General features: G+C 40.9%; 1 protein-coding gene across 2 annotated transcripts in view; it reads right to left on the bottom strand.

Moving 5' to 3' along the window:
• Positions 1-3577: 3577 nt before the first annotated feature.
• The window catches only part of slc2a9l2 (solute carrier family 2 member 9, like 2), a 263120-nt gene continuing 250361 nt past the window's right edge, over positions 3578-16336 (bottom strand). For both annotated transcript variants that reach the window (XM_072254680.1, XM_072254681.1), the window contains 2 exons: positions 15610-15737; positions 3578-4242 (listed from right to left, as the gene is read on the bottom strand). In XM_072254680.1, the coding sequence (XP_072110781.1) occupies positions 3970-4242; positions 15610-15737 (401 nt within the window). In that variant the 3' untranslated portion in view covers positions 3578-3969. The remainder of the gene's footprint in view (positions 4243-15609; positions 15738-16336) is intronic.

Genomic DNA, 16336 nt, shown 5'->3' with positions numbered 1-16336 from the left:
TCTCCCTGCTGAGGGCTGACCTTCCCATCTGCATTATGAAGACCACTGTCCCGATGCCAAAGAAAAATAAGGTAAGGTGCCTTAATAACTATTGCACAGAAGCTCTGGAATCCATCAACATGAAGTGCTTTGGGAGGCTGGTCATGGGACACATAAACTCCAGCTTTCCAGCCAACTGCAATTCACCTGTCACTAAAACTGGTCCATAGCAGATGCCATATCCTTGGCTCCGCACTCATCTCTGAAACATGTGAACAGTAAAGAGCCCTACATTATCGACTGAGCTCTGCATTCAGTACTATAATTCCCAGCAAATTCAACTCCAAGATCATAAACCTGGGACTCAACACCTCCCCCTGCAGCTGGGTCCTTGAGTTCCTGACCAATAGACCCCAATAAGAAAAGAAAGGCAGGAACACACCCCCGCCATGATTATTCTCAGCACTGGTCCTCATAAATGTGCATCCTTAGCACCCTACTTTAATCCCTGTACACTCACAACTGTGTTACCAGATTCTGCTCTGAAGCCAGCCATGTTTGCAGATGACACCACTGTAGTCGGTTGAATGACAAATAATAATGAGTTGGAGCACAGGAAGGAGATAGAAGCATGATATGAAGAAGATGTAGGCCACTGGAACCCACCACCTGCTTTATCATTCATTACCCTTCATCTGCTCTTCTGTGTTCGCTTCCCATAAACCTCAATTCCCTAATCTTTCCAAAATTTATCCTCCTCCTCTTCAAACAACTCCAATAACCTTCAGCCCTCTAGAAAAGGGAGGCTTTTAAAAGTGAAATAGGATGAGATCAGGGCCAGCTTGTACTTGCGAGAGTGAAAAGCAAGCTGGCAGGATTGTGGAAATTTGGATGATGAGGGATACTGAGGAGAAAGGAGGTATATGTTAGGTTTAGGCGGCTGGAATCAAACAAAACAATTGTACAGTCTAAGGGATGTAAGAGTACACTTAAGAATGAAATAGAAGAGCAAAAGTGGGTCATGAGATATTCCTGGCAGATAATAGAAAGGACAATCCTTTCAGATTTTAAAACCATATTAAGATTAAAAGAGTAGTTAGGAAGACAGTAAATGCTTTAAGGATTGGGGTAGTAGTCTGTATGTGGAGCCATGGGAAATGGGCAAAGTTTAAAGTGAATATCCCCATCTGTACTTTACGTAGAAAAGCATATCGTATCACCTGCCAGCTTTCCACAACTCCTGATTCTGACAACGGCCCCATTCCTCTCCAGTCCTGATGAAGAGTCTCAGCTCAAAATAGTGACTGTTAATTTCCCTCTACAGATGCTACCTGCCTTGATTTCCTCCAGCGTTACATGTTTTGCTCAAGATTTCCAGCATCTGCAGAATCACTCAACTTTATGGAAGTTAGAGTATGGGGACAGAACAGTGATATCTTGGAGCATATTAACATTATGGTGGTGAGGAGGTCTAAAATGCGTAATACTGGATAAATCCCCAGCGTCTGACCAGGAGAATTCTCGAATGTTATGTGAAGCAAGGGAGAAAATTTCTGGTCCCTTGGCCTTTATATCTTCACTGTCCACAGCTGAGGTACTGGAAGACTGGAGGCTACAACATGTTTTGTCTTTATTCAATAAGGGCAGTATGGACAAGCTCGTGAGCCAGTGGTGGGAAAGTTATTCAAAAGGATTTTGAAAGTCAGCATGGTTTTGTGCATGATGCCTCCCAGATTTGATAGAATTTTTTGAAGAGGTGATCAAGTTGATTGAGCATAGAGCGGTGAGCATTGTCCACAACATCTAAATGTTATAACAACGTAAGAACTGTTTAGGAACAGTTATTATACTTCAGCCATCAGACTCCTAAACCACCGTGGATAACTTCACTCAACACTGAACTGATTCCACAACCTATGGATTCATTTTCAAGGACTCTACAACTCATGCTGTCAGTAATTTTGAGAAGGTCCCACATGAAGGGTCGGTCAAGTAGATTCAGTTGCTTGGCATGCAAGATGAGGTAGTAAATTTGATTAAACATTGGCCTTGTGGGAGAAGCCAGAGAGTGGTAGCAGATGGTTGTCTCTCTGACAAGAGGCCTGTGATAGTGGAGAGCAGCAGGGATCAGTGCTGGGTCTATTGTTGTTTGTTATCTATATCAATGATCTGGGTGATAATATGGTAAACTAGGTCAGCGAATTAATGGTTGACACCAAAAATAGGGGTGTGGTGGACAGTGAGGAAGACTATCAAAGCTTGTAGCAGGATCTGGACCAGCTGGAAAAATGGCAGATGGAATTTAATGCAGACAAGTGCGAGGAGTTACACTTTTGGAGGACCAACCAGGGTAGGACTTAAACAGCAGTAGGGCACTAAGGAGTGCTGTAGAACAGAGGGATCTGGGAATACAGATTCGTAATTCCATGAAGATTCTGTCACAGATGGATAGGGTCGGAAAGTTTTTAGCACATTGATCTTCATAAATCAAGGTACTGAGTATAAGAGTTGGGATGGTATGTTGAAATTGTAAAAAGCATTGGTGAGGCCTAATTTGGAGTATTGTGAGCAGTTTTGGTCACCTACCTAAATGAAAGATGTCAAGATGATTGGAAGACAGTAGAGAAAATTTACAAGGATATTGCCAGGACTTGAGGACCTGGGCTACAGGGAAAGGCTGAATATGTTAGGACTTTATTCCCTACAGCATGGTAGAATGAGGAGAAATTTTATAGAGGTACATAAAATTATGAGGACTATAATTAGGGTAAATGCAAGCAGACTTTTTCACTGTGGTTGGGTGAGACTAACACTAGAGGTCATGGGTTAAGGATGAAAGGTGAAATGTTTAAGGAGAACATGAGGGTGAACCTCTTCACTCAAAGTTTGGCAAGAGTGTGGACTGAGCTGCCAGCGGAAGCAATTTCAACATTTAAGAGAAAATTGGATTGGTACCTGGATAGGAGGGGCACGCGGAGCTATGGTTCAGGTCCCACAATGGGACTAAGTACTGACTAGATGGGCCAAAGAGCCTACTTCTAGTCTATGACGCGATTTATTTATTTATTTATTTATTATTTGCTTTTTTTTGTATTTGCAGTTTGCCTTTGCACATTGGTTGTTTGTGTGTAGTTTTTCATTGATTCTATTGTATTTCTATGTTGTACTGTATGTCTACCAGAAAATGAATCTCAAGGTAGTATATGGTGATATACCTGTATACATAAATAAATAAATTTACTTTGTACTTCGAGTAGGTGAAGTTTTGACTCGCACCATCCCTGCACCTTAAGCAGTTCTTTGTGTTTCCTTCCCAGCAGAGATAAATTGTCTTTGACCTGAATCATTAACTTTGTTTCTCTTCCCAACGGTGTGGTCTGGCCCACTGCATATTTCCTGTATTTTCAGTTTTAGTTTTAGATTTCTAGTATTTTCAGTTTTTCTTTAGTCTCCATGGTCCTGCCTGCTTTAAAGTGAGAGCCATTGTGCCAACTGCTGCCTACTGTTTCAAGTCCAGTCCATGAAAATTATTCAAAATAACTCAAAAATTGAACAAATTAAAATGATTATAATTCTCAAGAGACATGTACTTCAACAATTATCGTGTTTAATTTGAAGTCGAGTAGACTAATACATTAGCAGCCTGATACAATTTATTTTAACGAAGAGATGACCATCAGCCACTTTCCTTTCATACATATTCATACCCTCTTTTTCTTCTTGTGAGCCTGTAACTATTTTCATTGTCAGTACCCAGATGATAGCGCAGCTCTCAAACAAATTGTTACAATTGGCATACATTTCTCTCTTAAGACATTTTTGGTAAACGGTGCAGAATGAGATTCAAAAACACTGTAATAAGTAATATAGATGTAGATATAACTGATTCTTCATAGATGATGCCCGATTTGCCGAGTATTTGATGCATTGTCTTTATTTGAATATAAATGCATAATGCTAATAATTTAGAAAGATTTGTTGGTCCTTAAATTAAGCAATACTCTGAACAGCGTTGGAGCCCTCATTTGCTTTGTCTCCCATCACTTTACCTAAAGGTGTCATCAGAAAGTTTGGTTCCAGTTCAGTTTCCATTTCAGTCATCTGTCTGCTTTCTTGCTTGGGCACCTTGTTGATTTTGGCAAATGATTGATAGATTTGTGCAAAGGTTTTGTTCTTAGTTTCGGGTAAGACAAGGCAAAGATACAGTGATCCTAGCAGACAAATTGCCGCAAACAGCAGGAAACAGAATGTTCCCAGGCCACTCTGTGTATAGAAAACAGTCAATAAATAAATCAATAAAGATCATCACATTTTAAAAGGTTAGCATATTTTCAATATTTATTGTTTTTCTTTCATACTTTCACTTTGATTTTCATTACCACTGAATTCCCAGCCATTTCTCTTCCAGCAATGTCAACCTCAGAAAATCTGTTCTTCTCTCTGAAAGGACTTTCCTTTGTCACTGTTATCTTGTTCATCATCAATGGTTCATCCATTCCCTTTGCCCTGTTCCTTCCACTCACACTTTGTCTGAAATTTAAAACTAAGTTGTCCTCTCTCTTCCCCTGTTTAACAAAGGTCATTTACAGTGGCATGCAAAAGTTTGGGCACCCCCTGGTCAAAATTTCTGTTACTGTGAATAGCTAAGTGAGTAAAAGATGAACTGATTTCCAAAAGGCATCAAGTTAAAGATGACACGTTTCTTCAATATTTTAAGCAAGAAAACTTTTTTTCTTTCCATCTTTTACAGTTTCAAAATAACAAAAAAGGAAAAGGGCCCGAAGCAAAAGTTTGGGCACCCTGCATGGCAGTACTTAGTAACACCCCCTTTGGCAAGTATCACAGCTTGTAAACGCTTTTTGTAGCCAACTAAGAGTCTTTCTATTCCTGTTTGGAGGATTTTCACCCATTCTTCCTTGCAAAAGGCTTCTAGTTCTGTGAGATTTTTGGGCCGTCTTGCATGCACTGCTCATTTGAGGTCTATCCACAGATTCTTGATGATGTTTAGGTCGGGGGAATGTGAGGGGCATTGCAAAACCTTCAGCTTGCACCTCTTGAAGTAGTCCATTGTGGATTTTGAGGTATGTTGAGGATCATTATCCTGTTGTAGAAGCCATCCTCTTTTCATCTTTGGCTTTTTTTTAACAGACGGTGTAGTGTTTGCTTCCAGAATTTGCTGGTATTTAATTGAATTCATTCTTCCCTCTACCAGTAAATGTTCCCCGTGTCACTGGCTGCAACACAAGTCCAAAGCATGGTCGATCCACCTCCGTGCTTAACAGTTGGAGAGGTATTCTTTTCATGAAATTCTGTACACTTTTTTCTCCAAACATACCTTTGCTCATTACGGCCAAAAAGTTCTATTTTAACTTCATCAGTCCACAGGACTTGTTTCCAAAATGCATCAGGCTTGTTTAAGATGTTCCCTTGAACTTCTTGAATAGAACTTTTTGGCCGTAATGAGCAAAGGTATGTTTGGAGAAAAAAGTGTGCAGAATTTCATGAAAAGAACATCTCTCTAACTGTTAAGCACGGGAGTGGATCAATCATACTTTGGGTTTGTGTTGCAGCCAGTGGCACAGCAAACATTTCCTTGTAGAGGGAAGAATGAATTCAATTAAATATATTCTGGAAGCAAACATCACACCGTCTGTAAAATAGCTGAAGATGAAAAAAGGTTGGCTTCTACAACAGGATAATGATCCTAAACACACCTCAAAATCCACAGTGGACTACTTCAAGAGGTGCAAGCTGAAGGTTTTGCAATGCCCCTCACATTCCCCCGACCTAAACATCATCAAGAATCTGTGGATAGACCTCAAATGAGCAGTGCATGCAAGACGGCCCAAAAATCTCACAGAACTAGAAGCCTTTTGCAAGGAAGAATGGGTGAAAATCCTCCAAACAGGAATAGAAAGACTCTTAGTTGGCTACAAAAAGCGTTTACAAGCTGTGATACTTGCCAAAGGGGGTGTTACTAAGTACTGCCATGCAGGGTGCCCAAACTTTTGCTTCAGGCCCTTTTCCTTTTTTGTTATTTTGAAACTGTAAAAGATGGAAATAAAAAAATTTTCTTGCTTAAGATATTAAGGAAATGTGTCATCTTTAACTTGATGCCTTTTGAAAATCAGTTCATCTTTTACTCGTTTAGCTATTTACAGTAACAGAAATTTTGACCGGGGTGCCCAAATTTTTGCATGCCACTGTATCTGGAATATTCCTTTCCATGGATGCTGCCTGACTTACAGAGTGTTTCCACCATTTCTATTTTTACTTCAGATTCCAGAATTTGTTTTCTTTTATTTTCAAGCTCTTCAAAATACGCCCACTTCCACAATTTCTGACAGTGTGAAGCAGGAGCGTAAAAAAAATCATTTTCTCATTTGTCATCATCTGCCTCCAGCAGTGGCTGTGTTTTTGATCCCTATTACAGTAGTTATTGGCCACTGCAGTATTGAAATCTACTCGTACAAAGGCAGACTTATTCAATAAATTTAATGCCCAAGGCCTTCTTGTGATGGCAGGAATGCTCAACATTCAGGAAGGATGTAGCCCAACAGTTGAGAAGTCACAGTTTAGAAGGGCAGAGACTGATGGAAAATAGTATTCATACAGATGGATGCCTAATAGATGGCATTGACATGGTAAGCTCTTTAGTCAATTGCCCTATCCATTTCCCAACAGGAGGCCCAGTGTTAACCCTTCTCATAAAGCCATCTACATATTGCTTGAGAAAATTTTCCTGAAGGGATTTAACAAATTCCACCCTATTCAAATCCTTCCCTCAACCATGTTTATTTAATTTCCATAATATCCCAAACTCATGTGTTTATCCATGCCCTGAAATCATCTGCCCTACTTGTCAGATTTCCTAAATCAAAATAAATGCAGCTTAGCTAATCAGATCTTCCTTGCTCCCTGCCCTGCTTCCACCTACTGAACTTAATGCTTTAATTTTTTCCTCTCTTGTTTCAACTGAGACACAAATACTTTGGGTCATCACCCCACCAGTTTAAAACCTCCCGAGTGGCACTAGCAAATCTCCCCAGCAGGATATTGGTCCTCCTCCATTTCAGGTGCAGTCTGTTTTTCATTACAGACTACCTCTGCACGAGAAGAGATCCCAATGTCCCAAGAACCTAAATCCTTCCTCCTGCACCAGCTTTTCAGCCATGCATTTATCTGTCGTATTCTCCAATTCTTGCCCTCACTAGCATGTGGCACTGAGAGTAATCTGAGGTTATAGACCTTGAGGTCATCCTTTTTAACCTTCTGCTCAACCCTCTACATTTACTCTACAGGACCTCATCCTCTTTTCTACCTGTGTTGTTGGTATTGATTGTTGGTATACAAGAAGAATAGTCTTCATCTGCTCAGAAACTTCCTTAATCTTGGCACATGGCAGTCAACATAATATATTTTACATACTTTATTGGTTTGCCCAGTGTTTAATTTACCATTAACATACATTTTTAAAATTTTTATTGTAATACTAGAAATAAAAAACCCACAAAATTATGATTTAGAAACACCAATTTTTTTTTTAGCAGTGGGTATTAAAGTCGAACAGCACAGATACAGGTGTAGGTCAGTTGTTAAGCATCCAAACTAGGCTGAGAATAGGGCCCGCTAAGGATCAATGCAGTCAACTCTTGTGTGAAGCCAGAAGAAATGGAGAGGTTTAAATGAATACTTCTCATGTGTATTTACCATACAGAAAGTCATAGAAACTAGGGAATTCAGTAAATAGGATAGTGACATCTTGGAACGTTACCAAAAAGAGGAAGTGCTGTGGTCTAAAAATGAACAAAAAGTGTAATAGGGAGCTTGAGGATACAAGTCTCTGAAGGTGATGGTAACAGTCATATGGTACATTTGCCTTCATTGGTTGGCCTTTGAGCATAGAAGCCAGAAGGTCATGTTGCCTCTGTATGAAATATTAGTTAGCCCACATTTAATACTGTGTGTAGTCTTGCTCACCACACTATAGGAATGATATGAAAGCTTGGGAGACAGTGCAGAGGAGGCATGTTGGATGGATTGAAGAATATCAGCTGTAAGGAGAGGTTGGACAAACTTGGATTGTTTTCTGCGGAGTACTGGAGATTGAGGGGAGGGAGACCTGGTGGAGGCCTATAGAATTATGAGAGTCATATGTAAAGTAGATAGTTTCTCTCCCAGGGCGGAAAGATCAACTACAAAAGGGCATATCTTAAGACAGCGGGTGAAAAGTTTAAAAGAGGTGTGTGAGGCAAGAATTTTGTTTACACAGAGGGTAGTAGGTGCTGAAACAGGCTGGCAAAGGAGGTGGTAGAAGCAGATATGATAGCAACATTTAACAAGCATTTAGATAGACACATGAACAGGCAGGAATTAGATGGAGAGAGACAATGTGCAGGCAGGCGAGGTTAGTTAGTTTGTTATCATTGCCAGTGCAAACATTTGTGTTCCTGTATTCTGTTCTTTATGCACAAGAATAACTTATAGTAAAATTAACTTCAGCATGTCAAAATTTGTGCCTGACTCCTAGAGTGCTCTGTAAACATAAAACATAGTGGCTTAAGACCTATAATTGTTGACAAATTATTCCTTTAATAGAACAAACATATCAGTTAGAAACAAGAGGAGACCACTCAGACCTTGAGCTCGTTCCAGCATTCATTAAAATAGGATTGTAACTTCACCTCCACATCCCTGCCTAATCTCCTAATCCTTTCACTTTGAAGATTCTATATTCTGTAAATCAGTTTTAAATTTTGTCATAGTCAATTTCAACTGCCCATTGAGGAAGAGAGTTGCAAACAATGACAACTCCTTGAGAGAACAAAAAATGTCTGTCTTGAACTGCTGGTCTCCTATTTTCAAATAGTGGCCTCTATTTCTAGATTCTCCCACATAAAAAAATCCCTTTTCACATCCATATCCAGGTTTTTTTTAGATGCCTTCTGTTGGTTTTTAAAGGCTTTCTAATCCTCTAACATCCAACTATTTTTTGCTCTATTATATGCCCTTTCTTTAGCTTTTATGTTGCTTTTGACTTCCCTTGTCAGCCACTGTTGTGTCATCTTGCCTTTAGAATACTTCTTCTTTGGGATGTATCTATCATGTGCATTCTAAAATTCCATTCATTGCTGCTCTGCCATCATTCAGAATCAACTCTGGCCAGTTCCTCTCTCATGCCTCTGTAATTCTCTTTACTCCACTATAATACTGATACATCTGACTTTTGCTTCTCCTTCTCAAAATGCAGGGTGAAGTCTATCATGTTATGATCACTTTCTCCTCAGGGTTCCTGTTCAAATCTGGTTCATTGCTGCATGGCACAGGCAGCAATCCAGAGATTACTACTGCAGAGGTCCTGCTGTTTAGTTTTCTACCTAACTCCCTAAATTCTCTCTACAGGACCTCCTCCCTTTTCCTACCTATGTCATTGCTGCCAATATGTACCAAGACTTCTGGCTGCTCACCCTCGCCCTTTAGAATGCCGCGGCCCTGTTCCAGGAAATGCCTGACGTGGCACTTGAGAGGCAACATACCATCTGGCTGTCTCCTTCACGTTCACAAAATCTCATGTCTACTCCTCTAACAATGGCATCACCTATCACTGCCACAGCCCTCTTCTCCCTCCTTCCCTTCCGAGTGCCAGTGCCAGACTAAATACCAGAGAACAAATTCCTGCAGCATATACCCCCCCATCCCCCGCCGGGTGGGTCGCCCTCTCACAGTATCCAAAGCAATATGCTCATTATTAAGGGGAACAGCCCCAGTTTCACTCTGCACCAGCTGCCCATTTCATTTGCCTCTTCTGACAGTTATCCAGGTACCTGCCTCCTGCAACTTTGGGGTGACTACCTCTCTGTTGCTCCTATCTATCACCTCCTCAGATTCCCATAAGAGCCAAAGGCCATTGAACTGAAGATGCAGTTCCTTAACACGTTCTTTAAGGAGCTGCTGATCGATGTAGATATGGTTATCCGGGAGGCTGGAGGTCTCCCAGAATTCCCACATCTCACACAAAGAACACACTGACCCTGGAACCATTCTCACTGCACTAACTGTACCCTAATGGATGAAGAATGAAGAAAAAGAAATTCACCTTGCCCAAACTTGTTTACAAGCCATTGGCATAGTAGTTTTATGCCGTTGAACTCAATCCTATGGCTGTTGCAAATGTAATGTTCTACTACCACTGATTTCTTCAGATAACCCAAACAGATACACCTCCTGTGCTCCTTGATGCGGGTTTCTACCGCGAGTCCCGTCTGGCCGATAGGCACTGTTCAACATTCACAGGGAATCCTGAAAACGCCAGCCGTCCTGAGTCCCGGGTCATCTTTGACCCGCATAAACTGTTATTTGAGTTCTTTATGGGTCTGTGAGTGGTATTAATCCAGTATTCCGGTACTGGCAGTACAGATGGGTGAAGAAATCGGCGGTAGAAGAACATTACATTCGCATGGCCATAGAATTGACTTTGACACCATGAAACCACTGTGGCATGCCAATGGCTTTTGGGACCACCTGGTGAAGGAAACGATTGAAATAAAATGAGTGGAAAGATGAAGGTCTCATTCTAAGTAAAAACTGGAATTTGATGGCAAACAAGGTAGGACAGCAGAAACCTGATTGGATGAAAACTAATTAATCAGGAGGGATGAATGACGGGGGTATCTACATCACTGGACTAGACATGCCTAGGCATCGTCCTTGATGAAGATGGCAGCTTGTCCTCGGAACATCAGTTAAAATTGATGCTGTACCCGGCTGGAAGCCCGACAAGAGTTTATTTGTCATATATGCTGGGAAAGCACTAGATCTTTTTTAATAAGGAGACTCTTCAAATGAGGCCATAAGGCTGGAATGTGAAGAGGGCCAATCACTTTGCTGGGATGATGCTGCGTTCATCCCAACAGTGGGAAACAGAAGAGCAAATGGGTAGGCAAATCATAGAAAGATGTAAGATAAATAGGTTTGTAGTAGTAGAGGAAGTGAATTTCTCCAATATTAACTATAATATTAAATATTAACTGCTAGCTGGTGTTAACATATGCGTTTCAGTTGGGGTGGAATTTTTAAAAGTGCATCCAGAGGAGCTTGTTAACAACAGTATACAGAGAGTCCACATAGGGAAAGGCAGTGATATATTTCATCCTAGGACATGAAGGTAACCAAGTGGATGAAGCGTAAGTGGGTGAGCACCTTGGGGAGAGTGAACATAAAACCTTAAGTTTCATAGAAACATAGAAAACCTACAACACAATACAGGCCCTTTGGCCCACAAAGCTGTGCTGAATATGACCTTACCTTAGAATTACCTAGGCTTACCCATAGCCCTCTATTTTTCTAAGCTCCATGTACTAATCCAGGAGACTCTTAAAAGACCCTTTCGTTTCTGTCTTCACCACCGCCGCCAGCAGCCCATTCCATGCACTCATCACTCTGTGTAAAAAAACCTACCCCTGACATCTCCTCTGTACCTGCTTCCAAGCACCTTAAAACTATGCCCTCTTGTGCTAGCCATTTCAGCCCTGGGAAAAAGCCTCTGATTATCCACACGATCAATGCCTCTCATTATTTTGTACACCTCTATCAGGTCACCTCTCACCCTCCGTCGCTCCAAGGAGAAAAGGCTGAGTTCACTCAACCTATTCGCATAAGGCATGCTCCCCAATCCAGGCAACATCCTTGTAAATCTCCTCTGCACCCTTTCTATGGTTTCCATGTTCTTCCCGTAGTGAGGCGACCAGAATTGAGCACAGTACTCCAAGTGTGGTCTGACCAGGGTCTTATATATCTCTGTCATTACCTCTCAGCTCCTAAACTCAGTCCCATGGTTGATGAAGGCCAATGCACCGTATGCCTTCTTAACCACAGAGTCAACCTGCATAGCAGCTTTTAGTACCCTATGGACTCAGACCCCAAGATTCCTCTGATCCTCCACACAGCCAAGAGTCTTATTGTTAATGCTATATTCTGCCATCATATTTGACCTACCAAAATGAACCACTTCACACTTATCTGGGTTGAATTCCATTTGCCACTTCTCAGCCCTGTTTTGCATCCTATCAATGTCCTGCTGTAACCTCTGACAGCCCTCCACACTATCCACAACAACTCCGACCTTTGTGTCACCAGCAAATTTACTAACCCATCCCTCCACTTCTTCATCCAGGTCATTTATAAAAATCATGAAGAGTAAGGGACCCAGAACAGATCCCTGAGGCACACCACTGGTCACCGACCTCCATGCAGAATATGACCTGTCTACAACCACTGTTTGCCTTCTGTGGGCAAGCCAATTCTGGACCCACAAAGCTATGTTGCCTTGGATCCCATGCCTTTTTACTTTCCCAATAAGCCTTTCACCATTGTTATGTGAAGGGATAAGTATAATCCTAAACTACTGGAAAGTCGATTTAAATACCAATAGATAGCACAGTGATGCAGCTGGTTCAAAAGTTCATTTAATGTCAAAGCATGTATCTGTATACAAGTCTGAAATTTGCCTTCTCCTGATAGCCATGAGACAAAGAAAGAACATAAAAGTTGTCCAGAGAGGAACATTATAACCCTCCACACAAAAAAGAACAACATTCTGATCATCAACTCCCTCCTCCCACACAAGAAAACTACAGACCACAACAGAACATCAACTCACATGAGGAGTAAAAATCTTCACGTTACGTCTCCGTCTAAATGTGCAATGTGCAATCACAGTAATTTATAATAAATAGAATAGTCGATGTAACATAGAAATACATTCAAATCAGTGTGTGTTAATCAGTCTGATAGCCCAGTGGAAGAATCTGTCCCAGAGCCTGTTGGTCCTGGCTTTAATGCTGTAGTACCAGTTCCCAGATGGTAGCAGCTGGAATAGATTGTGGTTGGGGTGACTTGGGTCCCTAATGATCCTACGGGCCCTTTTTATACACCTGTCTTTGTAAATGTCCTGAATCGTGGGAAGTTCACAACTACAAATGTGCTGGGCTGTCTGCACCACTCTCTGCAGAATCCTGCGATTGAGGGAGGTACAGTTCCCATACCAGGCAGTGATACAGCCAGTCAGGATGCTCTCAATTGTGTCCCTGTAGAAAGTTCTTAGGAGTTTGGGGCCCACACCAAATTGCCTCAACCGTCTGAGGTGAAAGAGGTGCTGTTGTGCCTTTTCACCACACAGCTGGTGTGTATAGACAACAGTTGGAACACTGCCAACATCTGTTGACATAAAGGGACATCATCACAGGAAGAAAAGTTACACAACGAAGAGCAAGACTGAAAAGGAAGATGCAAACCTAAATCAAATCAACTACGGCATGAAACTTAGAAACCATCCAGCCGAAAGTAGTAAACAATTACTCAGATGATTATTGAGACCGAATCAAGGTGGGGAAGTTACCAATATTGGAAACTATGTCTGAACCTGGTTAAGGCAAGAATTGTAAATGTGCTGGAAGAATTTATACATAACAATGAAGAAAGCATTACTGGAAAAATGTTTATGAACTATTTCTGAATCATGTTATAAATGATATATTTTGGTTATTTAAAGAAGGTTCACATTCAACCAATTTGCTAGTGTAGGTAGAAGCAAAATTGCTTAGGATTTGTGGTGAATTGTTGTTTGTTGCAGTTTACCCTATAACCTTGAGATGTAAGGTGTTAAAATCTTACTTGTAGAGTTTTAAGAAACTATATATATATGTAATAGACCAATTATGCAAATCAATTAAGAAATACAGTAGATACCAGATATAAACTTAGGTAAACATATCTTCAAACAATCACAGCTGAAGTTTTTATTTCCAAAATCATTAACATACAATGAAAATTCAGCAGGATTGGAAGTGAAGATACAAAGCATCCCACCATCTGGACCATGCCATTTCTTCATAGCAACCATCAGGCAGGAGGTACAGAACCTTGGTTCTACACCACCAGGTTCAAGAACACTGCTTCAACTATCTGGTTCTTGAACCAATTGGCAAAACCGTTTCACTACAGTTTAGCAGCATTAACTTTAATCACTCTGCACTGAACTGAACTTTGATTTTTTTTTGTTCTACTCTCTAATACTGTTCTTTCTTGTAAAAATTGGTTTATAATTTATGCTACATGTTATGTTTTTCTTGTGAATGCTGCTGATAAGATGCTTTGGGTCCGTGATGTTCATTGCACCTGTTTACATATGGCAATGAACTGAACTTAGGCATTTAGAACAGGTTTAAGGTCAGAAGTTTATGGAGACATCAGTTATAATGGACAATGCACAGAAATAGCACCACTGATACAACATACTGCACAATACCAAGAAGAGTGGCATACAGATGTCCCCCACTTTACAAACGCTCGCTTTACGCCACTTCACTTTTATGAAAGACCTACATTAGTACCTGTTTTCGCTAACCGAAAGAGGATTTTCACTTTTACGAAAGGACGCCCGCTTTAAACTTGTGTTTATCTCGAGAAAAACTACCATAATCATGAAGCCTTGCATGGGCAGGTGTGTGCCATGCGTGTATGTGCCAAGTTTTTTCTAAAAATTAGTTTTGGCTAAATCTTCCCGATTCTGTTAAGTGAAACTACACTGTACATACATTATTGCTACTTTATATAGGCTGTGTATTTATCATATCATTCCTGCTTTTACTATATGTCAGTGTTATTTTCGGTTTTATGTGCTATTTGGTATGATTTGGTAGGTTATTTTTTGGGTCTGGGAATGCTCAAACATTTTCCCCGTATAAATTAATTGTAATTGCTTCTTCGCTTTACGGTATTTTGACTTATGAACGGTTTCATAGGAACGCTCTACCTTCGGGTAGCGGGGGAACCTGTATTCAATAACTACTTATTTGGAAATGATGAAGCCACTACAATTTAGCTTGGGCAGTGAACAGCTGGAGGTGTGGAGAAGGTTGAGACTGACGATCTTCAGTGTGTCCATACTCAATTTCTAAACTGGTGCACTTTCCAGAAAAATAATCACGAATTAAGCAAAGGGAGCTGAAAACTTGGCTGCTTCTACCCTCTGGCAATTATTTTATTGCTATTGTTTGCCTCACTATGAATTACTAAATCAAGCTAAGTGAGGATCATGCTTGTCACCAGAATTCACTTGAACATTACACGTCATTCTTTACCATGAACTTTACCCAAAATTATAGCAGATAGCTTGACGATTGTACTTTGACGGTATGTCATGGGGTTTAAGGTCATTGAAATGTTAACCAGGTGAGATTTGGTGTTACAATCTGGATTGCATAGAAGGACAATGGGAGTAGATTTAAACTTCCAAAAGGGTACAGGGTAAATACTTAAAAGGAAAAATACATTAGGACTATGCAAAGGGAATGGGGATGGATGAGCAACTGGAAATCTCGTCAAAGAGCTGCAATGATCTGAATGACCTCTTTTGTGCATTCAACGAAGTGCTAAATGACGTCCAGCTAGAAATTTTTTAAAAAGGTATCACTATTTTTTTCTTGTTACTAGCAGCATGAAAAGAAAGGCAGTAGGGGACCCAATCTGTCTCAATCTCCAGTACAATAGGCAGCACAAAGTTTTTGGCATTGAAATGTTAGTTGTACATTACTATACTCATACGTGTAACAGTTTTCATTTAGACAATACCTGGATAAAAGGAAAAAGAAGTCCAACCAAAAAGTTGGAAAGCCAGATCACGGTCCCACCAATCATGAATGCAGAAGATCGACAAGATTGATCAAACATCTCACTGGTTAGCACAAAAGGAATTCCACCTGAAAGGAAAGAAAGTGTTCCAGTCAGATATAAGAATGTAAGTTTATCAACACAAGAGCCAATGAATCCCAAACACCGATTGTTCATTGCTCAAAGCATCGTATGAATCAAGTTCATCCTGTAAACCTAGGGTAGCACAGCAGCGTAGAGGTTAGCACAACACTTTACAGTACCAGCAACCTGGATTCAATTCCCACCACTGCCTGTAAGGAGTTTATCTGTTGTTCCCCGTGACTGCGTGGGTTTCCTCCAGATGCTCTGGTTTCCTCCCACAGTCCAAAGACGTACCAGTTGGTAGGTTAATTGGTCATTGTAAATTGTCCTGTGATTGGGCTGGGGTTAACTCAGGGGATTGCTGAGCAGCATGCCTTTTTTTTTGACTTCTCCAGTGCATTCAACACCACCCGCCCTGCCCTGCTGGGGGAGAAGCTGACAGCGATTGAGGTGGATGCTTTCCTGGTGTCATGGATTCTTGATTACTTGACTGGCAGACCACAGTACGTGTGCTTGCAACAGTGTGTGTGTCCAACAGAGTGATCAGCAGCACTGGGGCTCCACAGGGGACTGTCTTTTCTCCTTTTCTCTTCACCATTTACAC

This window comes from Mobula birostris, chromosome 4, assembly GCF_030028105.1.
Source record: "Mobula birostris isolate sMobBir1 chromosome 4, sMobBir1.hap1, whole genome shotgun sequence".
Classification (NCBI taxonomy): Eukaryota; Metazoa; Chordata; class Chondrichthyes; order Myliobatiformes; family Myliobatidae; genus Mobula; species Mobula birostris.
The sequence above is the reverse complement of the archived record's forward strand: the minus strand, read 5'-3'. Positions and strand labels throughout refer to the sequence as shown.